The sequence below is a fragment of the Melospiza melodia genome, chromosome 24, assembly GCF_035770615.1.
Source record: "Melospiza melodia melodia isolate bMelMel2 chromosome 24, bMelMel2.pri, whole genome shotgun sequence".
NCBI lineage: Eukaryota > Metazoa > Chordata > Aves > Passeriformes > Passerellidae > Melospiza > Melospiza melodia.
Window position 1 is genome coordinate 10,670,347 of NC_086217.1, and position 27,387 is coordinate 10,697,733.

A 27,387-nucleotide genomic window follows, 5' to 3' on the forward strand; every position below is an offset into this window, starting at 1 on the left:
CCCATCTTTGTGTAACCACCTTTCCTAGAGACCCCATCTTTGTGTGGCCACCTTTCCTAGAGACCCCATCTTTGTGTAACCACCTTTCCTAGAGACCCCATCTTTGTGTGGCCACCTGTTCCAGAGACCCCATCTTTGTGTGGCCACCCGTTCCAGAGACCCCATCTTTGTGTGGCCACCTGTTCCAGAGACCCCATCTTTGTGTGGCCACCTGTTCCAGAGACCCCATCTTTGTGTGGCCACCCCTCCCAGGGACCCCCATCCTCCAGGTAACCCCCTCCTCCAAGGGATCCTCTCTTCCAAGGTTTCTCTCCTCCTGGGCATCCCATGTTCTCTCTGGCCTCCTGTCAGGATCCGTCCTCCTGATGGTTCGTAGGAGTGACCTCAGAGTGCAAAAACCAACATGGTGCAAGGGGGTTTGCAGTGATAATCAAATCAAATGCAGTTTTATTGAAATAACCACAGCAAAAATGCGATAGAGGGATTAAGGGAGAGAAAAAGATGGAGAAAGAGGAGAGAGAGAGAGGGAAGGAGGGGGGATATAGCTACCAACGCAGAAGTCCTTTGGTCCAGTTGAGGATCCGCCTGCTACGCTGGGGAGATCTCAAAGGCTCTGGCAAACTCAGAGGTTTTTATTACTGAAAATTGTGAGGGGGGTGAAACAGATACAATAGGGAACAGATGTAACAGGTAGTCCATGTTCTCAGTTCTTTTTCTTGCGCACACAGCTGGCTCAGGCACTGGCTGAGGAGATCTTCTCCACATTTACTGGAAGTGATGTGTTTGCATCAATAAACCTGTGGCTCAGCACAAGGATGATGCATTTGCATCCTCTGCAGCCCAGATTGCCAGCAGGAATTCAGAGCACCTCATTTTGAGGCCTCCCTTTTCCTGGGAGCTGGAAAGAGGCTGAAATAAACTGTGCAAAACCCAAATTGCTCCAGTGTTTACTGCTCCAACTGCAGCTGCACCAAACTGCAGAGGGTCCTTGGTCTCTCTCAAAGCAATCAGCTCCTGGACACCAAAAATATCCTGAGATTCAGACCCAGGGCATGATTAACAAGTACAATTTATCCCTGGATTTAAAGGAAAGGGCTCAAAACCAGCTGAGAATTGCAGCATTTTGCACCCTAGAAGTGACTGTGCAAAATTCAGTTCTTTAGGAGTCAGGTTTGCTCACACCATGCAGGACAGGGTTTTACTCCATGCCCTCATCCCCCTTCTGGAACAACATCCAGGCTGGCTCAGAATAAAATTTCATAAAAGAAATTTCAATCTTGGCCTAAGACTTGGCACAAGGAGTCCCAGCCCAGAATAGATTTTTACGGGAAGTTTAAAACCTCTGGGGAAAAAAAAAAAAAAAAAACAAAAAAACAAAACCAAAAGCTTTAAAGTGAAGCATCAAGAGAACTCAACAAGAGCCATGGCAGCAGTTCAGTGCACAATATATACATTGTGTGCAATGCATATAGAATGCCATAATTACACCCAGATGGGTACAAACATAGATTCACTCTGGCCATGAGTAATACCTCATGATTGCAGAAAAAAGAAGCCAAATGCCTATTTTAAATCAGCAGAGTTTGAGGGGGGGAAATGTGACCTCTCCCTGATGGGGATGTGACAGAAAATGAGAATTTTTGTCAGCGCCACTGTTGTGTGTGGCACCATGCCCTGGTCCTGCAGCCACCTGCCCACCTCCAGCTGTGCTCCCTTCCCAGTGGTTTTCCTGGCTGGATTATTGAATATGATTTCCTGCTTTAAAAAAAGCTCCTGGCTGGTTCTGCACTGCAGCACACTCCAGATATCCATGTCAGTTAAAGGAGGAGATGTTTCCTGCTGCCATCCCAAAAGAAAGATCCCTTCAGACAGAGGTGCCACCTGTCCTTGTTTAGCACTGGAGCTGCTCAGCCTCGTTCCACCATGTTTTAGAACATTTTTGCAGTGCGGGGAAAAGATGCCTTCAGTTTTAGATTTCATATGTTTCAGGCTCTGTGCTGCTTCAGTGTGTGGGGCTGGGCTCACATCAGGGCATGCTGAGCTCTGTGCACAGAGCAGGGAGACAAAACAATTCCTGCTCCAGCTGGGCACCAAGGACAAATGATCCAAATCTCAGCCCAGGAGCACAAACACCGTGGGCTGGAGAGAGAAAAACAAGCAGGGTGGGACTGGATGGGCTAAAGCTGGGATGGGACAATGAACTGCAAGGTGCAAATGGAGCAGAGCTGATCCAAGGGAGAGACCCCGTGCTGGGCTGTGTATTTTGGGGCCATTTTGGGTCATCTTGGGTTCATTTTGTGACCATTTTGGGTTCATTTTGCGTTCCATTTGGGACCATTTTGGTTCATCTTGGGTGCAGCCCTGGCTGGGCTCTTGTGCTGCCCAAGGTGGATCCATGGAGGAGATGCTTTGAATAAATCCCTGCTTTATTCTGTAACTCTGCCCAGCTCTGTTCCAGCTCAGCCTTCTCAAGGCATCAGTTCCTCCTCTTTTTCTCTCTCCCTGGCTGCTGGTAAGGCCTCTCCTTCTGCCCCTCAATATCCAGGTTTCTCCTTGCCTTGCACGCTCCATACTGAGAATTTTAAGGCTGGCTGGGACCCCAGCATTGCATCCACCTGAAAAAAATCATTCTGCATCCCTGGGGATCCAGAGCAACGAGCAGTTTATGAGTGAACCCTTGATTGAGTTGTTGAATGAACCTGCTGAAGAAAGGGGTGGCATGAAGGAGTTGGGCACAAACAGCAAGAAACTGAGTGCAAAGGGCAGAGCAGTGCCTTGAGGTGAAACCCTGCCCCAAATCCCAAATCCCAAATCCCAAACGCTGACATCTTCTAGGAGCGAGGGGTGCAGGGGAGTCAGGGGAGGGCTGAGGCCACATCTCCTCACAGCCACCCACCAGCGATCCATGCATTGTCACCCAGCAGTGTCACCAAGCAGTGTCACCCACCAGTGACCCACACAGTGTCACCCAGCACTGGGCACTCAAACAATGCCAGCTGAGTGAGCTGCAAATATTAAAGCCAGAGGGGGGCTGAAGGGTGATGGATCTGACCTCAAAGATGGAGCAGCCAGCCAGGGGGGCTGAGGGTGATGGATCTGACCCTAAGGATGGAGCAGCCAGCCAGGGGTGCTGAGGGTGATGGATCTGACCCTAAGGATGGAGCAGCCAGCCAGGGGGGCTGAGGGTGATGGATCTGACCCCAAAGATGGAGCAGCCAGCCAGGGGGGCTGAGGGTGATGGATCTGACCCTAAGGATGGAGCAGCCAGCCAGGGGGGCTGAGGGTGATGGATCTGACCCTAAGGATGGAGCAGCCAGCCAGGGGGGCTGAGGGTGATGGATCTGACCCTAAGGATGGAGCTGCCAGCTGTCCCTGCAGGGCTGAGCAGGCTCAGGGCAGTGCTCAGAGCCTGCAGCTCGGGATGTGACCCTGAGAATGCACAGACACAAAAGCTCTGAGTGCTCCCAGCTGCCCCAAGGATGAATTTGGGTTCGTTTCTGCAGCAAAGCAAACCCAGAGTGTGTCATACACAGAGAGGGCACAAAGGAGAAAATGCAAACACTAAAATACCCAGCAGTGTTTGCAGCATTAAACCCACAGCAGCAGGCAAGGAAAAAGCACCACGCTCAGCTCTGCCCAAAGTGGGACAGAGGGATGGGACCTCTGACTTTCTGCAGCAACACAGAAAAAGGTGACCACAAAAAGAGATGTGACTGGTAAAATTTCAGGTTTTTTCTAAGAAACAAAACCATCCCCAAGTGCAGGAGTGCAAGGCTCAGAGGGAAGGACAAGCAGTTAAAGACAGGCCATGTAAAAACTCCTTTTCCCCCAGTCCCAGATCAATGATTTTAGAATGGTGAGGCTGCTTTAGTTCACCTGTGCATTCATTGCATATTTTTCTAAAAATGTAAAATTCCTACCTGGTTTTCCAGCTCTGTCCCTCCTCTTTAGGTTCCCACACACAAACATCACCCTCACCCCTGCTGGAAGAGCATGCTTGACTCATCACTACTGTCCAGCCAGATTTATGGCTCTAAAACCTTCTTATTACTAAGCCGAAAGTCATTTTTATTTACTGGCCTCTGCCTCTTTTATGAGCTGCATGTGCTTCTTGGATCATTTTATCCTCTCAATTCAGCTCTTCAGCTAAAGAGAGATTTTACCAGCATCCCACCCTGTGTGTGCTGGGGCAGCACAGTTTGTTTAACTTCTGAGCATTCCAACTTCTCCTGGGTTTTCATCCATCGACTCAGGGAAAAACTGGGAGTTGAGGGCTGCAAGAGGAGGAGGAGGAGGAGACGGAGGAAATTCAGACAAAAGGTAAGATGGGGCTGAACTGCAGGGGCTGTGTTTGGCCTCAAATTCCTGCAGGCTGCAGCTCCCGGGGAACAAAGGAATGCAGGATATCAGCGGCAGCACTCAGCCCCTGAGGAGCAGATGGTGCTGCTGCCATCAGCACAGCTCATTGTTTCTCACCTCCTCCCCAGCATCTGCACCCTCTGTTTGCTTTGGGTTTGCTTCCAGCTCCTGGCCCAGACATCCCTTGGGAGGGTCCCTCATCCCAGCTGGGAGAACTTCCTGCACTTTATTCATCCTCTGCAGCAGAGAGCCAGGGCCTTTGGGGTCATTATTCCAATTATTTTGAATTTCCAGCTTGTTCCTGTACCTTGGGAGCATTAGGGAATTGGTTGCATTCTCTTGTCCAGCAGCTCTGTGGGGACTGACCCCTACCTGAGCTCAAAAATAATGAGAAATTTCACGAGGTTCTGTGCAGAGGATGGGATCACACTTGAAAATGTCATTGTCTCGTTGCCTGTCACAGGACAGAGCAAGCCAAACTTCTGTACACTTGTTCCAAATTATCCTTCCTTCCCCATTGCCATGAAGGAGGGGATGGCTGGGAGCAGAATAATCAAATAAAAACATAAACCAGAACCAAAGAAACTGAAATAGCCACTGGATCCTTCAGCACAGGAACTGCTGGAGCCTGTGCCATCCCATAAAGTTGGATCGCCAAGCTCCTCTGCTTGGTTTCTCCATTTGCAAAGTGCATTGATTTGGGAAAAAACAGGGCTTCTGTCTGTCCCTGCACAGGGCTGTGATCCGAAATACCCAACAGCTTCAGAACAAAACCTGTGGTGCCTCCCTTCCCACCTCATGACATGCTGGGAGAATCCTGATTTAAGCCCCAAAACCTGGTTTTGGTGTTCAAGGATGCACCAGGAGGCACCACAGGTGTTCTGCACACAGTTTTGCTCCTTTCCCACCACCTGTAACAGCCGAAAATCCCACCTGGGCAGCATCTGGGTTTCCCAAAGCTTTCCTTGTGAAGGGAGATGGAGCAGGGGCAAGCACCCCCTCCCCAGAGGGATGGGACAGGGAAACAACTCTGGCAAAGCTCCTGCAAGAGGAAGCAGGAGAATTTGGGGGTGCTGGAGCTCACTGCTGTTGGTGGGGTGAATTTCTGGCCCAGGAGTGAGTGCTCACACAAACACTGACACTGAAGCCTCCAATTGTGCTTTCCTGGACAAACCCAGCACATGACTGTGCTTGCCTCCCGAGCTCCCTGATCAAACCAAGGCTGGGAACAGCCTGGTGTCTAAAACAAACAACAGTTCGGGGCAAATCTCCTGCTTACAGACAGAGGGGAGATTTTTCAGCAGTGACACCACAGAAATTGCTTGTCCAGTTTCTCAGCGGCAAATTCATCCCTTAGCAATGAGTGAGTTGAGAGGGGGAATAAATAAATCAGGACTCATAGAAAATTCAAACTACAGTAGGCAGGGAGTTCTAAGGAAAAGAGTTATGGCCAGATGCAGCAGTTTGAGTTCTTTAGTCAGCTGTGCAATAACCTTACCTTTCCTTTCCTTTCCTTTCCTTTCCTTTCCTTTCCTTTCCTTTCCTTTCCTTTCCTTTCCTTTCCTTTCCTTTCAATTTCCTTTCCTTTCCTTGAAATTTCCTTTCAATTTCCTTTCCTTTCCTTGAAATTTCCTTTCAATTTCCTTTCCTTTCCTTTAAATTTCCTTTCCTTTCCTTGAAATTTCCTTTCAATTTCCTTTCCTTGAAATTTCCTTTCCTTTCCTTGAAATTTCCTTTCAATTTCCTTTCCTTGAAATTTCCTTTCCTTGAGATTTCCTTTCCTTTCCTTGAAATTTCCATTCAATTTCCTTTCCTTTCCTTGCAATTTCCTTTCAATTTCCTTTCTTTGAAATTTCCTTTCCTTGAGATTTCCTTTCCTTTCCTTGAAATTTCCATTCAATTTCCTTTCCTTTCCTTGAAATTTCCTTTCCTTTCCTTGAAATTTCCTTTTCTTGAAATTTCCTTGAAATTTCCTTTCCTTGACATTTCCTTGACATTTCCTTTCCTTGAAATTCCCTTCCCTTCCCTTCCCTTCCCTTCCCTTCCCTTCCCTTCCCTTCCCTTCCCTTCCCTTCCCTTCCCTTCCCTTCCCTTCCCTTCCCTTCCCTTCCCTTCCCTTCCCTTCCCTTCCCTTCCCTTCCCTTCCCACAATTTTAAGCGTTTTGAAGCGACTTGAAGCAGTTTCAAACAGTTTGAAGCGGTTTCAAGCAGTTTGAAGCGACTTGAAGCGGTTTCAATCGGTTTGAAGCGAATTTAATCGGTTTGAAGCGGGCGAACCCGCCGCGCTCTCCGCGCCCCCTGCCGGCGCCTCAGCAGGCGGGATGTGAGGCCGCGGGACTACATCTCCCATGCGGCCCCGCGGCGGCGCCGCGCACGCGCAGTGCGGTGCCCCCCCTGCGCGCCGGAGGCCGGGGCGGCCGCCCCGGCCCATCATGTAGGTGCAGCCGCGCCGGCCCCGCGCCAGCCGCGCAGGGACCCCCCCGCTCCCCCCGGCCCCGCCCGGCCCGGCCCGGCCTGGCCCGGCCCGGCACGGCGCGGCCCGGCGCGCCCCGAGCCCCGCGCCGCCCAGGCGGGAGCGCGCGCGGCGTTCCGGGGGGGGAGCGCGCGGCTCGCATCTTTTGTGTGTGTGTGGTGTGTGTGAGCGCGCCGGGCGGCTCGCCCCTCGGCGGGGCCGCGCACGGGGGGACGGCTCTTTGTGTGCGCGCGCCCTGCCCCCAGCCCGCCGGGGGACAATGTCTCAGCCCCGAGGTGAGAGAGCGCGCGTGCACGTGCAGCCGCGGGTGGATGCGCGCGCGTGCAAGGGCCGCGCGTGCATGCACGTGCACGTGCACGCTCGTGCACGCGTGCACTCGCTCGTGCAACTTGCGGTGGCGGGGTGGGGGGGGAGCTGGTGCGCGCGCGCGCGTTCGCTTGTGCAACTTGCGGGTGCACGCGCGCAACCGCGCGTGCAAGCGCGCGTGCAGCTGCGTGTGCGCGTGCATGTGCAAGTGCGTGTGCATGTGCATGCGCGCGTGCAGCTGCGTGTGCGCGTGCATGTGCAAGTGCGTGTGCATGTGCATGCATGGGTGCGGGTGCCCGCGAGTTTGCACGCCCGCCTTGCCCGGGGGTCACCGCTCACGGTGCAGCCTCCAGTGCTCGCAGCTCCCGGTGCAGCAGCTCCCTTTGCACCCCCGGTGCAGCCCCCGGTGCAGCCCCCGGTGCAGCCCCCGGTGCAGCCCCCGGTGCAGCCCCCGGTGCAGCCCCCGGTGCCCCTCGGCCGCCTTTGGCACGGCCCGGAGCGAGCGGGGGGCGTTGCAGCAGCAGCAGCTGCAGCCGGGGCTCGGCGCGGGGTTAAAGCAAAACTTTTAAACAAGTCCGCGAGGGAGATGAAAGGTGAAACTGGAGTGGAGTTACCGGGAATTAAATATATACCTATGTTTCCATGGGAAAGTATTGTTCTCGTGCCAGCGCTGAGATCATTTTCCACCCTTTTCTCTCCCCCCTTCTCTCTTTTAATATTTGGTAACTTTTGGTCACACCAGCACGCCCCGAGCGTGCTAAAAAGGCAGGAATGGAGCGTTTGGAAGTGCAGGAATTGGGTGTTTGGGAGCTGCAGAAAGGCAGGAATGGAGCAGTTTGGAGCTGCAGGAATTGTTTAGGAGCTGCAGAAGGGAAGAAGTTGTGAATTTAGGAGTTGGAAAAGGGCAGGAATTGTGCATTTTGGAGCTGCAGAAGTTGAGAACTTAGGAGTTGCAAAAGAGCAGGAATTAGGCATTGTGGAGCTGCAGAAATGCAGGACTAGAGCATTTAAGAGCTGCAGGACTGAAGCATTTGGGAGCTGCAGAATGCAGAAATGATTAATTTAGTTGCAAAAGGGCAGGAATTGGACATTTTGGAGCTGCAGGAGTTGAGTGTTTTGGAACTGCAGAAGTTGAGAATTCTGGGTTTGCAAAAGAGCAGGATTTATGCATTTTGGAGCTGCAGGAGGTGAGTATTTTGCAGCTGCAGAAGTTGAGAATTCGGGATTTGCAAAGGGGAGGAGTTAAGCATTTTGGAGCTGCAGAAGTTAAGAATTTCGAAGTTGCAATAGGGCAGGAATTAAGCATTTTGGAGCTGCAGAATTTGAGAGGTTAGGAGTTGCAAAAGGGCAGGAATTGGACATTTTGGAGCTGCAGAAGTTGAGAGGTTAGGAGTTGCAAAAGGGAAGGAATTATGCATTTTAGAGCTGCAGGAATTACACATTTTTCAGCTGCAGGAACTGAGCATTTTGGAACTGCAGTTGAGAACTTAGGAGTTGCAAAAGGGTAGAAATTGGGCATTTGAGAGCTGCAGGAATTGTGCATTTTGGAGCTGCAGAAGTTGAGAATTCAGGAGTTGCAAAAGGGCAGGAATTGAGGATTTTGGAGCTGCAGGAATTGAGGATTTTGGAGCTGCAGGAATTGAGGATTTTGGAGCTGCAGAAGTTGAGCATTTTGGAGCTGCAAAGTTGAGAGTTTGGGAGTTGCAAAAGGGCAAAGCTGAGCATTGAGGAGCTGCAGAAGGGCAGGAGTTGAGGCCTGGGGAGCAGCAGGAGGGGCTTTGGGAAGGGGACAGCAGTGATTTATTTCTGCCAGCGTGCTGCTGCTGGTGGTGGTGGTGGCAAAGAGAGAGCTGGCTCTTTGCTCTTTGCTTTTTAACTCGCTGCTCATTCCTGCCTGCCTCTGCCTTGTGCCCTTGCAAGGGCGGGGGGGCAGGCTGGGAGGAGGTGGAGAATTTCATATTGCAAAAATGCTGCGGGAATGCAACAGGGAGAGAGCTTTAAGGAGGAGTAGCTGTGGCCATTCATTGTGAAAATCCCTGCCCGTGACACAGACGAGGCTTTTGGAAGTGCTTGGGGTGGATGTTGCAGCTTGGCTGTCACTGCATCCTGCAGCTCTCACGCATATTTGGGATTTTGGGGGTGACAGGCAGCGTGTGGCCTGGCAGGAGCAGGTCCCAAAGTGGGTTTGGAGCTCGTGTTGTGTTTATTTATTTATTTATTTATTTATTTATTTATTTATTTAAACTAACCCTTCCACAATAATCCTTGCAAGGCAGGACGTTGGGAATGAGGTGCCTGCACAGCTCTTGCCACACAGCTTTCCTTTGTAAAAAGAAAAAATGTAAAGTTGTTGTATAATTTATTCCTAATTTGGGTTTGCTGCAGTCATCTTTTCCAGCCGGGCAGGGGAATTGTAAAAGTTTCCGATGCAAAGAGCCAAGGGAGTTTGATAATGCAGGATTGAACCCAGGGGTACCCAGAGCCCTCTGCCGCTGCCAGGGGGTGACAGGGGGTCCCCAAAAAGCCTGGGGGTGGCAAAGGCTGAGCGTGCAGAGTGGCGACACGCAGGGAGCTGTGCTGGTGGCCCTGCAGAGTGCTGAGTGTCCCCCAGCAGGGCCTTGTACCAGGAAAAGGGAGGATGGAAGTAGCCAACCCACAAAACATGATCTCAATGAATGGCATCATTCTTGACTCCCTCTGCCGCCCTCCTCGCTGCCTGCAGCACCAGTGCCTGCATTCCTGGCACAGATGACTTTTCCAAGCTCAGCTGTTCGGGCCCAGCTTTTGCTCAGGAAGGGGTTTCAGCTCTGGGCTCTGCAGCAGAGGTGTCGTTCTCTGGGATAAGCTGAGTTTTTGGGATCAGCTTTCACGTGTTGCACAGGAGGTTCCTCAGCAGCTCTGTGGAAAGTACAGCCCAGCGCCTCAGCCAGCTGCTGAGCCCTCTCCCTGCTTTGAATCCTTTCCAGAGTTGTTCTGAGAATTTGCCAGAGATTAATTTTTTTTTGGTGCAGCGTGGCAGGGGGAACATGCGAGCAGCAGAGTTGTTCTTGCTCCCTGCAAGGAATCCCACCTGGTTCAGGGAGACCCTACCTGTGCTGTGCAAAAAAATGGGGGGAATCTATTTCCTGCACAGTCTAAAGAGTAAAACTCCCTGGAATTCAGAAAAACCACTTTTCTTCTGGCTTTTTTTGCAGCAGGAATGAGCAGCATTGTGCTGGTGGCTCTGAGCCACCTCACCTGCCCCTGAGGGTCCACCCAAATACAAAACTCACCTGGAGTCAGAGACACCCTGCATTTCACCCTGTGCTTGTTCATTCCCTCTTTCCAGCTGCAGACTGGTGTTATTTGTTGGATGTAGCAGCCCACAGCAAAAATCAGCTTTTCCTGAGCCCAGCAGGTTCCTGCAGCTTGTTCCTCACCTTTGGAGATGGGGCTGCTCTGGCCAGGAGGGCCTTGGTGTTGATGGGAGCTCAGAAGTTGAATCCTTGCCCAAATCCAGCCCATTTGGCTGTCGTGACTAATAGGATATTATTTTGGAAGAGGAGGGGGGAAAAAAAAAAAAAGAGGAAGTCCATATTAATTTCAAGCCAAGCACAGTTTGAGGCTGTAAATCTGGACTCTGGTGACAGCAGATATATTCAGGAGTCTCCCAAATTCCTTGCAACGGGAGGGAATTATTCCCTGGCAAAGCCCACATGGGAGCCAACACCTGCAAATATGCAGATTTCTCCATTGCAATGAGCAAAGGGAAGGGGGAGCAGCACCCAGGAGAGCACTGATTCATAAATACACTGAAATGATGTTTGAACTGAGTGTTGCTGCCTGTTGGTCTCACACCTGAAGCTCAGGCTCTTGTTTCAAACACAATTTTCAGCGCTCCAGCTGCAAAGGGAAGCTGAGATTGTGAGCAGCACATCCCACGTGATGCTGGCTGAGCGTGCACCCCATGGACTTTGACCAAAGGCCTGCACCTAGTCCAAATACCAGAGTTTTACGTGAAACACTCATGTTTTCCCCAGCCAGAGTCTCAGTGGAGCAGCTGTAAAGCTGAGCTATTCCTTGTTGTTGGGTTTTTTTTTGCAGCCCTAGGTAGGTGGCAGGTTGTTGCTGGTGGAGGATTAACCTGCAGGCAGCTCCTGTGGGTTGTGCAATGTGAATTTTGCCTCATCAGCACCAGCTCAGCTTCTCCCCACTCACACACTGCCATGACACAGGCACTTGGCACGGTCAGCCCGGTGCAAGCCTAGCAAAGCCTGGACTAGCAGCAGATTTCAGCTGCAGCTGATGATTTATTCTTAATTAATTTTTTTTTAAGGGTGCCCTGTTGAATTAGGTTAAGTGCTGGAGGTGCCTGTGTGCCTGCTTTGGGTTAAGAGAGGGGACAAATATTTATAAAGAGGTTTACAAACCTCCCGCAACGCCAGGCTGGAGGAATTACCCAGCTTGGGAAGAGGAAAATGTGGTTGGGGCAGAAAAGTGGCTGGAGGTGAACCAAAGCTGTGCCCAGGTGAGGGCTGAGACGCCTGGGTGAGCCCCTGCTCTGCCCTCGGGAGGTGTTTGTCCTGTCCCCATGTCACACATGTCCCAGCATGTCCCAACACCACTGCTCAGGCCAGCAGCTGCCACCCAGGAACATATTTAATATTTAAAAGCTCCAACCAGGAGCAATTCTAGCAATAAAAGCTGCAGGAAGAAGGGAGCAGAGAGCTGAGTGCTCCTGCCAGGCTCCTCAATGCTCCTTTTTATTGTGGTGTTTAAGTCCCCAAAACCTGGGGGCTTCCTAAGGGCTCAGTTCCCTCCGCTGACACATCCACGAGCTGCTGAGGTGAAGCAAATGGTGCTCCATGAAAACCACAGGAGTGATTGGAGAGATGAGACTCTTCACATGGAACATGGTCACAGCAGGTTTGAGATTTTGTGTTGAAAATACAACAAAGTGATTAAAAAGTTGCCTTTTCCCCCCCAAACAGTGCCTGTGTCTGTTGTCCCTTGGGCTTTTTCTCTTGCTGAAAACAACTGTGACAGCCCCTCTCCAAAAAAGGACTGAAAACCAAAACACCTGAAAAAAGCTGGAAAAAGAAGAATAGTGTGGGAGTTGTGTTAGCACAGGAGTGGGGATGCTTCTCCAGCCCTCTGCAAATGCCCTTGGAGGCCCAGAGCTCCTGAGCCTGGTGGTTGTGCTGGTCCCCAGCCCTGCCCCAAGGGGTTCACCCCATGAACTCGCATTCCAGCTGCAGAGGCAAAATCACAGCTGTGATGGCAGCATTGGCACAGCAATTCTGGGCAGGAATTACTCACCAGGGCTCCCTTCCTGCCCGCTCTCATTTTGGGGACCATTTTGGGGTGTATTTACAAGCTGGCAGCATCATTAGATGAAATGTTGAGTCAGCCTCCAGTGGCCAGGAGCGTTCTTTTGGTTTGAGACGTGGACAGAGCTGTAATTAAAAATAATAAAAATCTGTTTCATTACCTGTGCAGTTCCTTAGCTCCCTTCCTCAGGGCCTGGCTGGGAATAGTTTCAGGGATTAGCATTATCAGTGGGAGCAGGGAAGCAGATCCAGAGGCTGGAGCTGTGCCACCTCACATATTATTATGGTCTGGGGTGGCCGAGTGGTGAAGGCCATTGGGTGCAATTTCCATAGCTGCTCATTGCGCAAAAACTGGGTTTTTTTTTGTTTTTTTTTTTCTTTGCTTTTATCTTCCAAATCCACAATATTCTGCACTTGACAGGTGTGAATGGAGAACTGACTCCTGCTCAGTGGCCTTGGCTCAGTGAGAAGCAGTTTGGAGAGGGGAAGTCTGAGCCTGGTGCTTGTAGGGCTTTCTGTTGCCTCAAAGCCAGAATGAAACCCATCCTTCCAACCTCCCCATCCCTTTTAAAATGGGGATTCCAAACACACAGAGGGTTCATCCCACCAGGACACGGGGTGCTGGAGCATTTCTGAGTCACCTTTCCTTTGGCCATGGTGCACAGAGATGCTGCACATCCTCTGTGGGAGCTGCAGGAATCCTCTGGAGCTGTGAAAAATCCCTCTGGATCTGCATCCCAACCTCCAGCAGGAGCCTGGGTTTGGAGGGGCAGGGTCAGAGATGGCATCAGGAGAGGCTCAGCTGCTCTGGCTGCATCCCCCAGTTGCTGTTGGAGCAGTGCCTGTGGCTTTTTGGGCTGCAAAATCCCAGTCCTGTGAAGCCCAATGCAAACAACCTCTGCAGCTGGGGTAGGGTTTCACATTTGTGAGAGAAAAAGCATTTTTTTTCCCCTACTCTAGCAGGAAAACTGCAGAGAGCTGAGCTGATCCAGTTTCTTGCTGGTGCTGTTTTGTTAGCCTACTTAGCAATTTTATCATCAAGGCTGGGTTTTCTTAGCCTGCACCCAGGCAGATCAAAAATCGTGAGAAGAACTGGAGCCACTTCTCCTGCATTCAGATGAAAAAAAAAATAAGAAAGAAAAAACCCAGCAGAAGTTGCAGATGAGATGCCAAAGATAAGGCAGCAATAGGAAATCAGTGCAGGAGTCAACACTTGAGTGTGTCTGCAAGAAAAGGCCTTTAATGAAGGCTGAATCAGCACGGACTTGGGAGCTGCTTTTGAAGGAGAATCATTTTTCTAAACAAAAATATGTAATTGCACTCAATGAAAAATGCTTATCAATGCCAAATGGCCCCAGAGCATGGTGTGTGTGGCTGCTGTGTGCACATCCCAGGCCTGGTGGTGGTTTTTGTGCCTGCCCTGGGGGCTGATCCCTCACTGCCTCACTCCTGGCTGCTCACAGGGATTATTCCACACTCAAGCAACAAGTTATAAAAATTACAGCTTCACTCTGTGGTATCATTCCTCTCATGAATGTTTATTGCTTCTGCAGTAGTTCAAGGTCAGATATAGAAAATGACTCAAAAGTCTTTGTTGTTCTGAGAGCTCTGAAGTGATGGAAGGCCCAATCCAGCAAACACAAACCTTCCCAGAGAGCCAAAAGGGAGGGGAGAAAGAATATTTTATAAAGGCAAACCCAGCATTGATTCCTGACTTTTTAAAGTAGGTTTGGATTAGATATTAAAAGAAAATTACTTCCTGTGAGGGTGGTGAGGCACAAGGACCTGTAGATGTGATGGTTGCCTTGGCATATTCCATAGACACTAAGAAACTTAGATTTTAACTCTGTTCCCGATTTTATACCTTATTTTAGCCAAGAAATCCTTGTCTCAGCCTGGTTCTCCTGGTAGGTTGTTAAGGGATTGTGGTTTTCATCTCTTAGGAATTAAAAACGGAAAGCACAGGGTGCCCAGAGAGGCTGTGGCTGCCTGGAAGTGTCCGAGACACCCCTGGAAGTGTCCAAAACCAGGCTGGACAGGGTTTCGAGCAATTTGGGACAGTGGAAGGTATGAGATGAACTTTAAGGCCTCTTCCCATTCCATGACTGGGTGATTTTTCCCTGGATTTGCTCTGTTCTGTCTGCTCCCACATTTTGGTGTGCAGCACCCCAGGCAGAGCCCACTGCAGTCACTGCCTTAGTCCCTGCAGGTGGGAGGGGAGCAGTCCCTGCCACATCCCTGCCACAATTCCTGCCAAAATCAGGGCACACAAGCTCAGAAGGTGTTTTTGGCAGCAGCTCTGCCCTCAGGGTTGGTTTGTGCGGCACCAGGCACAGCCCTGGGCGCAGCTCCTGCTTTCAGGGCACCTCTCCAGCACTGGAGTCACAGCCAGACTTCCCAGCTTGGATTTCAGCGCTGCCCCTTTTTCCTAGGGCTGCTTTCATTGTCTGCAATTAGGGTCTCCGGTGCTGCAAAAAGTGTGAAGGAATAAAAGCCAGTGTGGCTTTGTGAGGGCTGGGATTGGTTTCTGCTCTCAAGCAGCTGACGCTGTGACCTTTTAGAAAGGAGCTGTCAGCCTGTGGGGTTTGTGCATGTGGCTGCCCAGGGTTAAAGCACAAATATGGGATATTTAGGAAAGGGGCACCTGTAAGAGCTGAGAGCAGCTCAAGGAAGAGACAAGGACTTTCCATGCTGTCATTAAAATGCCAAAACCCCAAAAGTAGATTTGTTCGATCACTTGACCAAAAGGCCTGGAGCAGAAGTCGCAGCCCTGAGGGTGCAGGGCTCACCCCAAACCCTGCAGAAGGAGGTGCAGAACAGCTCTGACCATCATTGCCTCACAGTTTTGGCAGCAGCAGCAGGACAGGGAAGCTGCTGCAGCTGAATCTGAGCGGCTCTGAGGTTTGGGATGGGGAGATGAGGATAAAGCCTGCACTCAGTCCCAGGTTTGCTTCTCTGAAGAGAAAGATGCTGCTGGTTAATGCACAAGTTCCCTCCCAAGCAGACCTGGGTACTTAACTGTGTTAATTAAATGCTTTCAAAAACCACAAGATTGACCTTCACTGCTTGCCCACAGATTTTTCTCTCATTTAACAAGCAGAGGGCTGTCAGAGTAGCCTATTAAAGGAGAAGAAAGGCAAGGCTCTAATACTGTTGGGTTTTGACCTGTGCCAAAGTGTTTTTCTGCTTTTCAACTCCTAAGAGATGGAAACCACAATCCCTTAACAACCTACCAGGAGAAACCAGGCTGAGACAAGGCTGAAATAAGGCACAAAATAGGGAACAGAGTTAAATCTAAGTTTTTTAGGTTTTATTCCATATCTATGGAATATGTCAAGACAACCATCATATCTACAGGTCCTTGTGCAGCAAGTGAGCTCTGCTCTGTGACACGGAATTGTCCTTTGGGAGAGACCTTCTAGAAAAAAATAAAGTCAAATAACAGAGGCTCTGACTTCCTTACCTTTGCCAAGGACACCAGCAATTTGCTCATTGCTAATAAAACTCTGGAACATATCTACAGAAAGCTTTGGATCCCTGCCAAGCAATCAGTTTTATAAATGAAGCAAAAGAGCAGATTGTGCATTGCAGGGAAGGACATCCCACATCCCAAAGCAGCCCCCGACTGGAGGGAGAGCCCAAAATAGCCCCTGGCAGCTGGGGAGGGTGACACAGATGCTGCATTCAGAGATGGTGAGAAACAAGTTGATTTCTGGAGGCAACAAATGAGAAAATCCTTCACTGAAAGGGTGATTGGGCACTGGGATCACCTGCCAGGGAGGTGGTGGGGTCACTGTCATGCCACATGCCACTCAGTGCTGTGGTTTAGCCGGTGAGGAGGTGTTGGGTCATGGGTTGGGCTTGATGAGCTCAAAGGTCTTTGCCAGTGGTTCTGTGGAGTGAGACCAGGCTGAATTCCCGTTGTTGGGCAGAGAGGAGGAGCCCAGGGCTTGCAGCCCTGCATGTCCCTGTGGGGTGACAGCAGGGCAATGTGCCCTGGCCGTGTCCCCTTGCTCAGAGCCACCTGAGCGGGGCAGCACCTCAGGCTCCCTCAGCTCCATTCATGTCACCAGGCCGTTTACTGAGACAAGAATAGGAAATGCTTAAGGTGCCTTTAATGGGTTGGTGAAAGGATTTTGGGAAGCTTTGAGGTCACTTGGTGCATGTTTTCATTTTTGTCTGCATGTGTAAAAGGTTGATGTAAAATGCTGTCCAGGATACAATGTGAAGTTCACTTCAGGAGAGACAAATAAGCCTCTGGCCAAGGCAAATTTAGCTTGAAATGCAAGAGAACATTATGACAAAAATATATCTTAGAAGTGGGGTTTTAATTCTTCAGCAGGATCTAAAATTCTAGAAAATAAATATGTCTTCTACACAGACATTTAAAATCAAGTAAATTCAGAAGAGACTTACAAGAAGCCAGCCATTCCTTTTTTTTTTCCCTTTAGAGCCAGCCATGCCTTTCCTTTTTTTTTTTTTTTTTTTTTTTTTTTTTCCTTAAGAGCCAGCCATGCCTTTTTTTTTTTTTCTTTCCTTTCCTTTCTTTTTTTTTTCCTTCCCCTCAAAAACATTTGGTGCTTCCCCCGCAAGAAATCAGGAGCTTTCTGTCTGATAAGGGGCTGGAACAGCTTCCTGCAGTGGGAGAGAATTTCTCCTCTGGCTCTTCCTGCACAGAGGCAGAACAATGCCAGCACTTCCAGCCTCTCTGTACCTCGGATAATCTCATTTAGGGTCCATCCTGTGCGAGCATCTCCTGCCAAGGGGGGCTGCTTTTCCAGCTGTTTGCTTTAAAAAGGTTTTTTAAAAAGGGTTTTTTTAAAAAGGCATTGCCACAGCAGAAAGGCAGGAGGTTCACTCAGGGCTGATGCAGAGCAGGGCCTTGTTTGGAGCAGTAGGGCTGAAGAATTTTTTTCTTTTCTCTTAATGAAGAGGCTAAATAGGATTTTTTTTCATCCTGAAAGTGGGATTTTTTAAATAGGATTTAAAATTTTTTTTAAATTTAATTTTAATTTAATTTTAAATTTAATTTTAATTTTTTTAATTTTTAATTTTTTTTTTTTTTAATTGAATTTTTTTTTTTACATAGGATTTTTTCACTTCATCCTGAAAATGCACGTGGTAAACTCAGAACATCTGAGTCCTTTTGCATGGGACTGAATGTGCTTGGTTGGAGCAGTAGGGGCTGAAGAAATTTTTTATTTTGCCTTAATGTAAAGGCTAAATAGGATTTTTTTTTTTAATCGTGAGAGTGGGATTTTTAAAATAGGATTTCTAAAATTTTTTATTTAATTTTAATTTTTAATTTAATTTTTATTTTTAAATTTAATTTAATTTTTTTTTTTTATTTAAATTTTTAAATTTTTTTTAAATAGGATTTTTTCAACTTCATCCTGAAAGTGCACGTGGTAAACTCAGAACATCTGAGTCCTTCTGCACGGGACTGAATGTGCTTGGTTGGGGTCGAGCACACCCATAAAAGAATTTACAAGCTTGGGATGTATTTTGTCCTGGTTGCTAAGTGGGATGGACATTATGGGTCTGTGTTGATGATTTATTTTATCCTGCTTCTCTTGGTTCCTTTTTTCCCCTTTTTCTGCTTTCCTTTTTCCCCAATTCTGCTCATCTGCCCATGGGAAGCATCTCCTTTTTGGGAGTGTAAGTGAAGCTCCAGCCTCAGACCTCTCATGGGGAGTTCTGTGGAGGCTTTGGCAGGAGGGCTCCTAAAAGGAGATTTGCATTTTCAGCTTCTGCTTTAGAGATGTGACCTGATGGGCCTTGATCCATGTGCACATATGAAGAGAGAGAAAAAAAAATCTGCCCACTCGTGTCACTTTATTGGAAGGACAAGAGTTGCTGTCACAAGTCTGTCACAGTGCTGTCAAGGATTTCTTCAGTGTGATTTCCAAATTGAGATAAAACTGCACGATAAACCTGGGGAAAAGCTTTTGTTCTTTATAAATGCCTTGGATTCTTCCTATGCCAGACAAGCAAATGTGCCTTCCTCAGCCTGGAGGAGGATGAGGAGAGATCTCAGCAATTCCAGCTTCTGCCCTGGGGACAGGGACAGGGACAGGGACAGGGGCAGGGACAGTGACAGGGAGCAGGGACAGGGACAGGGACAGGGAGAGGGGCAGGAACAGGGACAAGGGGACAGGGGACAAGGGACAGGGACAGTGACAGGGGACAGGGACAGGGGCAGGGACAGGGAGAAGGGACAGGGACAGGGGACAGGGACAGGGACAGGGATAGGGGACAGGGACAGGGATAGGGATAGGGGACAGGGGACAGGGGCAGGGACAGGGGTAGGGACAGGGACAGTGACAGGGACAGTGACAGGGACAGGGGACAGGGACAGGGGACAGTGACAGGGACAGGGGACAGGGGACAAGGACAGGGACAGGGGACAGGGACAGGGGACAGGGACAGGGGCAGGGACAGGGACAGGGACAGGGGACAGGGACAGGGACAGGTTGTTTTTAGGATTTGAGGGCATTTGAGATGATGTGCTGGGAGGAGTGGAAGGCAGGTTTGGGCCAAGCCAAGCTGCAGGGTGGAAAAGCAGCGAAGGAGGTGGCTGGCAGGTCGTGCTCTCTGACCTCTGCCTTAAGCATGTCTGAACTTGAAAAAGCTTCCCTGGGAGCTGCATCCACCTTGCCCTGCTCAGCCTGGAGCTCCTGGAGCTCCCCCCTGTGCCAGAGCTGCTGCTGGTGCTGGTGCTGGAGCAGCTCCAGTGCTTGGCTCTGTGCGCCCCTGGGCTCCTGAGCAGCCCTGGGCAGGGCGGGCAGTGCCATAAATGGGGGCAGTGCCATAAACAGGAGGGCAGTGCCATAAACAGGAGGGCAGTGCCATAAACAGGAGGGCAGTGCCACAAATGGGGGCAATGCCCTAAACAGGAGGGCAGTGCCATTAATGGGGACAGTACCATAAACAGGAGGGCAGTGCCATAAACGGGGGCAGTGCCATAAACAGGAGGGCAGTGCCATAAACAGGAGGGCAGTGCCATAAACGGGGGCAGTGCCATAAACAGGAGGGCAGTGCCATAAACGGGGGCAGTGCCATAAACAGGAGGGCAGTGCTGGCCAGGAGCTGGGGCAGTGCCCAGAGCTGGTGGTGGGACACAGAGGAGTCACAGCTTTGGTTTCCTGCAGTTCCCCTGGCTTCCCCCAGCAATGGTGTTTTTAAATGCCCCACAGAGGGGTCTCACCTTTGGTTTTCTGGATTTTCTGCATTTCCCCTGGCTTCACCCCATCATTGGTGCTCCTGGGTGTTTTAAAGTGCCCACAGAGGGGTGACAGGTTTGGTTTCTTGAATTTCCCGTGGTTCCTCCCATCATTGGTGCTCCTGGGTGGTTTTAGATGCCCCACAGAGGGGTCACAGCTTTGGTTTCCTGCATTTCCCATGGCTTCCCCCAGCACTGGTGCTCCTGGATGGTTTTAAGCACCCCACAGAGGGGTCACAGCTTTGGTTTTCTGGGATTTCTGGGGTTCCACAGGTTTCCCCCAGCAATGGTGTTTCTGGGTGTTTTAAAGTTTATTCTGGAGGCATTGCCAGCAGAGGGAGCAGGAGTTGGTTCCTCCCCTCTGCACTGGGCAGAATTATAAATTTGCTTTAAAAAAGGTTAAAATTGCTTACTGAAAAGTGAGCAAGAGCTTACTTGCTTATTTTTATATCTCAGTTATTAAAGATGGATCTTTAATAACTGAGACATAAAAATAAGCAAGTAAGCTCTTGCATCATTACAGAATAGCAAGAGAGCTGTGTGATGGTGTGGCACAAAGGCAGGATAATCAAAGCTTTGACCTTCACATGTTGAAATTTAATCACAATATTTGGCTGAAGCTTTGCCAGAGTTCCCAATGACAGAATGCCAGGGGACAGATCCTTTCCTGTTGTGGTGTTCCTCTCATGAAGGAAAAATCTGGGCAGAGCTGGCACCTCATTTCTGACCTGCACATGGATTAACACAGCCCTCCTGCTCACCAGGGCCTTCTGCAGAAGGTGAAGATGCTCAATAAATAAATGGCTTGTGGCACACTCCTCTGTTTCCATGAGTATTCCTATTTGGCTCTCAAAATTATTGATATTTAATAACTCATTGGAAGTGCACTCTTCTCAGGGGCACAGACAGACTCTGGTAACCAAAATGTGCAGATAAACAAGAAGAAATGGCATCCCCTGGTTTCAGTACTGTCACCAGTGACCCAGCAGCCTGCAGCCCTTTTGCAGGGTGTGTTAAGAGGAAAATGGGCAGAGTAAAAGAGATTAGCCCCAGTCAGGAAATTACCTCCAAAACTGAATTACTGACATACAGAGCTTGCTGAAAGGCAGGCAAGCAGCTCCTGATATTTGCAGAGTTTGGTGACATTTCTGTCCATGTCTGCACCACAGGAGCCACAGATTGAGTCTGCTGGAGTCCTTACTGCGGAGCTGCCTGTTCCAGCTTTTTCTTCTGCTGCTGTTCAGAGCTTCTCCTGTTTTCTTCTGCTGCTGTTCAGAGCCTCTCCTGCTGGAGGCCGGGCTGAGGCAGGCACCAAGCCCCGTCCTTGTGATTTCACCTGGCAGCAGAGCTGCAGAGCTTTGTCTGGGCAGTGTGGGTGCCTCAGCAGGGACACAAATAACCCTGGCACTGCTCAGGGCTGCCCCAGTTCAGCGGGTGCACCTCACCTCTCGCTGCTCTCCCTGCACAGCCCTGCTATTTTGGTTTGGAGCCTCTGCTGGCCTGGGTTTATTGCAGCTTGTGGGGCTGAGTCAGGGCAGAGAGTGCAGCCCTGTGAGTGCAGCCCTGAGATGGAGAGAGCCCGGGGCAAGGAGTGGGAGCTGGGGCACATCTGGATGTTAGGGACACAGCTGGGTGCTGGGACGTGGATGAGTGCTGGCAGAGGCTGGGTTCAGGAGCAGGGAGGTCGTTCTTCCCGTGCACTTGGCACCGGTGTGGGCACAGCTTGAGAGCTGTGCCCAGTTTAGGAAGGATGTTGGGATGCTCGAGCACATCCAGAGGAGGCACCAAGGCTGGTGAGGGGCTGGGAACACAAACCCTGCGAGGAACCCGTGAGGGAGCTGGGGTTGTTTAGCCTGGAGGAGACTCAGAGGTGACCTTAGTGCTCTCTACACCTTCCTGAAGGAGCCACTGGGGAGGTGCCACATGAGGGGGACACGTGGGGATGTGGCATTTTGTGCTGCAGAACCCACAGAAGTGGCTGCCTGAGGAATGTGCCCCCTTTGTGTTCTCTGTGAGGGCTGGATTTCCATTTCAGCTGGAGTGGATTTTCCTTCCTCCCTGTCACCTGCAGCTCCATCCCAAAGGCGTTTAAATCCAAAATTCAGTGCCTGTTCCACAAATTTCAGAGGGTTTTTACCCATTTGGAGCCCGTGGGAGGAAGGTGGTGGTGCAGGACCCACCGTGGAGGTGCCACATAGGGGGGACATGTGGGGACGTGGCATTTTGTGCTACCAAACCCACAGAAGTGGCTGCCTGAGGAATGTACCCCCTCTGTGTTCTCTGTGAGGGCTGGATTTCCATCTCAGCTGGAGTGCAGCCACGAGGAGTTCTGGTACAGCTCCAGCAGCCGGGCTTCTCCTCAGCCCCACTCACTGAGCAGAGACTTTGTTATCTCAGTGTATTTTCATTTTTCGGCTCGCAGGGAGCCCCGGGCTGTGCTCATGGCCCTTGTTTAGTCTGGAGTGGGCAGTGTCTGACCCTGGGGACACCAGGAATGCTCCTCTGGGATGTCCCCACGTGTGGGGGAACAATTTAATTCCTTGGGGGACAGACCTGGCTTAAAGGCTTCAAACCTTGAGCACTGGGCAGTAGGGATGAGCTGGGGCAGGTACAGGACATCCCCACCCTCAGACTGTGCCAGGATGGTCTGTGTACAGCCAGAGGAATTCACAAATATAAATAATGAAACCCTGAGATGATTTGTAATACTTGCTAAAAATACTTTTTCACTTCTTTGGTCATTTTGTCAAAATATTTTTAAATACAAGGTTGCTACACCTACAGCAGCTGTTGTAACAGCCATAGGAATTCACAAATATAAATAATGAACCTGTGAGATGGTTTGTAATACTTGTTAAAATTTTTTTTTCACTTTTTGGTCATTTTTTGGTCATTTTGCCAAAATATTTTTGAATAGAAGGTTGCTACACCTGCAGCAGCAGTTGCTGCATGTGACCCTGCTTTGCCCTGGGTGCTGTGTTGGGATATCTCAGTGTTTGTGTCCAGGGGGTTAATGAGTGAATTTCTCAGGGATTTGGGTATTTCCAGGTGTCCTGCAAGGCCTAAAGTTCTCTTTGGCAGCACCAAACCCACCATTGTTGCTGAAATATGGGCTGGAGCAGAGCTGTGATGAAATAAACCCTTTGCACTTGCACACCAAGGCTTTGTGTGAGGAATTTCCTCCTGCTCAGCATCTGCAGGGTGGCTGGGACACAAAATAAATATTCTGAATTCCTGGGTTTTGCCAGAACCATCTGGGTTGGGAGTTTTGCACCCAAGCCATGGACACGGGTCCCGTCCCTGTGCAAAGTGGCACTTCAGGGTCGGGCCAGGCTTGGGAGCTGCCAAAATTCACTTTTCTTCCATGGAAACCCACCAAACATTCCCAGTTTGCCCTCGTTTTTGAGATGGGAGTTTGCTCACAGAGACACTACAGCTGATAGGGGAAAACCAGATCATTGAGCTTTCAAAACCTTCCAAGAAATCGCGCAAAAAATCCTTAAGAGAGACAGGAATTGTAAATGAGCCACTTTTATCTCCTAAAAATGGGAGAAAGAGGCATTTCCTGCCTGTGAAATTTTACCAGCATGTTATGTGCCTAAGAGTGTTGTTTGAAAGGAAATGTTGCTACATGGCTATTGAACACATTTTTAATAATAAATTGTGGTGAAGACAGAACTAGTTAATATCCTTTGAAGGAAATAGGAGCTCTTTGTGGCAAGGAACCATTTATTTTGGATTATATAATAAAAGGTTTTTGACTGCAGTGAAAAGTCTGGAGACTGGGATTTTCCTTCAGAAGTCAAAGTTTATTTTCTGTTACAGCCCATGTGGGCAGCAAATTCCTCTGTCTTCCCTTTGAATTATCAAGGGTAGAAAAGCTCTCCAAGCTCATTGAATCCAAGCATTAACCCCAAAATCAGGGAATTATGAAGGGTGGAAAAGGTCTCCAAGGTCATTGAAACCACACAAGAACCCCAAAATGAGGGAATCATTGAGGGTGGAAAAGCTCTCCAAGCTCATTAAATTAACCCCAAAATCAGGGAATTAGGAAGGATGGAAAAGCTCTCCAAGCTCATTAAATTAACCCCAAAATCAGGGAATTATCAAGGATGGAAAAGCTCTCCAAGCTCATTGAATCCAAACAAGAACCCCAAAATCAGGGAATTAGGAAGGGTGGAAAAGCTCTTCAAGCTCATTGAATCCAAACAAGAACCCCAAAATGAGGGAATCACTGAGGGTGGAAAAGCTCTCCAAGCTCATTAAATTAACCCCAAAATCAGGGAATCATTGAGGATGGAAAAGCTCTCCAAGCACAATAAATCCCAACATTAACCCAGCACTTCCAAGGCCACCACTAAACCACGTCCCCAGGTGCCACCTCTGCTCAGGGATGGTGATGCCACCACTGCCCTGGCCACCCTTTTGGAGAAGAAATTCCTCCCAATTTCGAATCTGAACCTCTCCAGGCACAATTTGAGGCTTTTCTTCTCATCCTGAGATGGAACTTGCAGGAAAGAATTTTCAGGAAACTGGCTTTGTAAAGGTGGCGCCTTCTTCAGCACCAGTTCAGTATTCACTGTGAGTTTTTGGGGTTTTTTTTTTGCTAAAACCAAGTAGATTTAAGCTTCTGCTTAATGTCACAGGTACCCTGGAAGTTTTGTTTATCAAATCTGGATTCTGGAGGTGTCTCTCAGCATCACTCCAAACCAGGCTTGGTTTTTTTCTGCCTCAATTATTCTTCAAACTTGGCTTTTGAGTCAAGTGCTTGTGGATGTTCTCCATGTGCCAGATTGCAGGGAGAGCTCTCAAATGAGCTTTACTCAAAGGCTCAGGGACAGCAAAGCTCCAGGGGTTGTTTGCACAGAAAATTCACATTTTTTGGGTGCTGGGGAGCAGATGCACCATCCCATCTGCTGAGCCACCAGCAGAACCTTCTGCAGAAGGAACCACATTTAGACTTGGAGCTGTGTGTGGTGGCTCACTGGGGCTTTCCTTATTGCAAATGCCCAAGAATTGCAGCAAAATCCCTCTGCCCTGCTGGGATGTGCCCCAGGCTGGAGCCCTGTGCTGTTATTTCAGTGCTTGAAGCACCTGTGTGGATTCCTGGTGCCTGCCATGGGTGGATTTTGTCTTCCAGTCCCTGACTCTGTTATTGAATCTGCTTTTCCCAGATTTGCAGTCTCCAGAAGCTCAGTTTCTGTGTCAGATGGGGCTGAGAGGGGCCACAGGCAGCACAGATAAACACACGCGGTGGTTTTGTCCAGGAAACAAAGCTAAAAATAGTCATGATTCACAAAAACAGAGTGGAAAATACTGGTTTGCTGCTGCATGCAACAGGTACCATCCCATTTTGTGGGTTATTGAGCTGCCCCCACATTTGGAGCTCCTGTGCAGATGATTTTAGTGCTCCCCAAGCTGAGTCTGCTCTGGCAAACTGGGAGATTTTATTTTGACAGAGAGACACTTGCTTGGCAGTTCCTATTGAACAGAACTGATCTTGAGACTTCCAAATATTCTTTTCCTTTTAATAAAAAGCCTTTTAAGTGTGTTTGTGTTGGGGGGAGAAAGTCAGTGGTGTGAGCTGGGTGTTGAGTTCTGGTGTGAAGGGGGATCCTGGCTCCTGCTGGGGTGGTTCTGCTGCTTGTTTTGGGTTTAAAGGCTGAAGGTGAGGGACCAGCAAAGCTCCAGGGGTTGTTTACACAGAAAATTCATGGTTTTTTGGGGTGCTGAGGAGCAGATGCACCATCCCATCTGCCGAGCCACCAGCAGAACCTTCTGCAGGAGGAGCCACATTGAGACTTCAGATCTTCAGACTTCCAAATATTCTTTTCCTTTTAAAAAAAAAAAAGCCTTTTAAGTGTGTTTGTGTTGGGGAGAAAGTCAGTGGGTGTGAGCTGGGTGTTGGATTCTGAATGAAGGGGGATCCTGGCTCCTGCCGGGGTGGTTCTGCTGCTTGTTTTGGGTTTAAAGCAGTGCCATGCTCAGGATTGCTGGGGCTCCCTGCAAACCACTCACACCCCTTGGCCCCAGAGGCTCGGAGAGATGAGTGCTTTGCATGTTGGAACAAAAGGAGCTCAGAAATTTGGCCTGATGCATTTAAAAGCCGTGAAATCGCCTGATTTCAGCCCAGGATTCATTAAATAGCCATCAAGTCAGCACAGCCTCACCATCCACACACCTCTGGCTGCTGCAGGTGCAAATCCTGCCCATGGCAATTCCCATTTCCCATCCCTCCTCCTGGTGCCATCGTGAAATCCATGTCTTGTTCGAGCTACTGTTGTTGCTTTCCTTTTTCTTGAAAAGAAAACCCCAAGGAATGTTCAATCCCGCCTTGGCAGCTGCGAGGCACGGACAGATTGTACTTCAAAAAAATGGCAAAGTTTCAAAATATTGTGTTCTGTGAAGACGAGACAAGGAAAATAAACTCCCCAAAATGCAGATTTTATTTCCCTAGGAGGAAAGGCTTTTAGTGTTTATTTGGGTTTGGCTTTTTGCTCCCTGGTTCTGCTGACACCACCCGTGAACCAAGATAAGATTCAACGGTGCACAACCTGTTCTGGGTCCAGCTCAAATCAAAATTTCCAGTGGGTTCATTTTCCCCCTCCCACAGCAGCCTGGGGACAGCACGTGGGGTGGTGCAAGCAAAGCCTTGAGGGATAAAATGGAAAAAAGGGAATAAAGGAGCAAATTTGTGCCTGTTTCTTGTTGGATTTCGGTCGTGCCAGAGTGAATCCTTGGGGTTTGCCAGGAGGAGCTGTTGAGTATTCACAGGGACAGTTCAGCCCTAAGAGGAGCAGTTAGCTCTTCTATAGGCAATTTGGTGGATTTTGTGTCTCTTTCCCGCATGCAAAATCAGTTTGAAGATGTTTTTCCTGTGCCTGTCTCGTTTCCTTGCGGATGCAGGGAGGTGGCAGCTTGGAAATGCCAGAGCAGCAGGGATTTTGTTTTCCTGCACTGCCAGACCTGTATTTTTGAGATTCCTTTTTTAGGGTGAGGTGCCAGCATCCAGAACAGCTCTCCCATTGAACATCCCACAGATCTGAGGTGCCCCTGGCACAGCTTGGGCAGGAGAGGGAAACAGGAGCAGCCAGCACCAGAGAGTTCTAGAAATCAACGTGGCTCCCCAAAATCCCAGCACAACCCAAGATGGGCAAAAAATCCCAAATTTTCCACCCAAAGAGTCCCATTCCAAAGAGTCCCATTCATCCTGAATGGAAAACTCAACAGAATAAAAATTTGCTGGTTTTTAGAATTGTTTTTGCTTCCTTGCACACCAGCTTTTACTCTTTGGGAAAGCTCAGAGCTGTTCTTTGGGCTCTCCATGACCTTGCTGCTTTTATTTTGCTTTTCCTGTGTGAGTTGGGAGTTCCTGGGAGCAGAGAATTGGGGTTTTTTTCCACATTTTTTTCCCTTCTGTGCATTCACAGCTCTGTTGATTTCTGATCAGTGTGTGTGTGCACAGGGGTTTACAATAAATGCTGTTTCCACAAGGTGTCAGCTGGGTTCTTGCAGCCTGCCCATCCTGGAGTGACTTTGTCAAATTTTGTCCATCTTTTGGAGCAGATGAAGAAAAAAATACTAAAAAAACACCAAAAACCACTAAAATTGGGTAAAAACCCTCCACCAAAACTCCAAACCCAAACAAAAAAAAAAAAAAAAATTTGAAAAAACCCAAACAAAATCAAAACAAAAAATCCCCAACAAAAACAACAGCA

At 49.2% G+C, this 27,387-nt stretch overlaps 1 protein-coding gene across 1 annotated transcript in view; it reads left to right on the plus strand.

Moving 5' to 3' along the window:
* Nucleotides 1-7,000: 7,000 nt before the first annotated feature.
* Nucleotides 7,001-27,387, plus strand: part of MAP2K6 (mitogen-activated protein kinase kinase 6) — a 51,883-nt gene continuing 31,496 nt past the window's right edge. Inside the window, exon 1 of the mRNA XM_063175574.1 lies at nucleotides 7,001-7,107. Within this exon, the coding sequence (XP_063031644.1) occupies nucleotides 7,092-7,107 (16 nt within the window). The 5' untranslated portion in view covers nucleotides 7,001-7,091. The remainder of the gene's footprint in view (nucleotides 7,108-27,387) is intronic.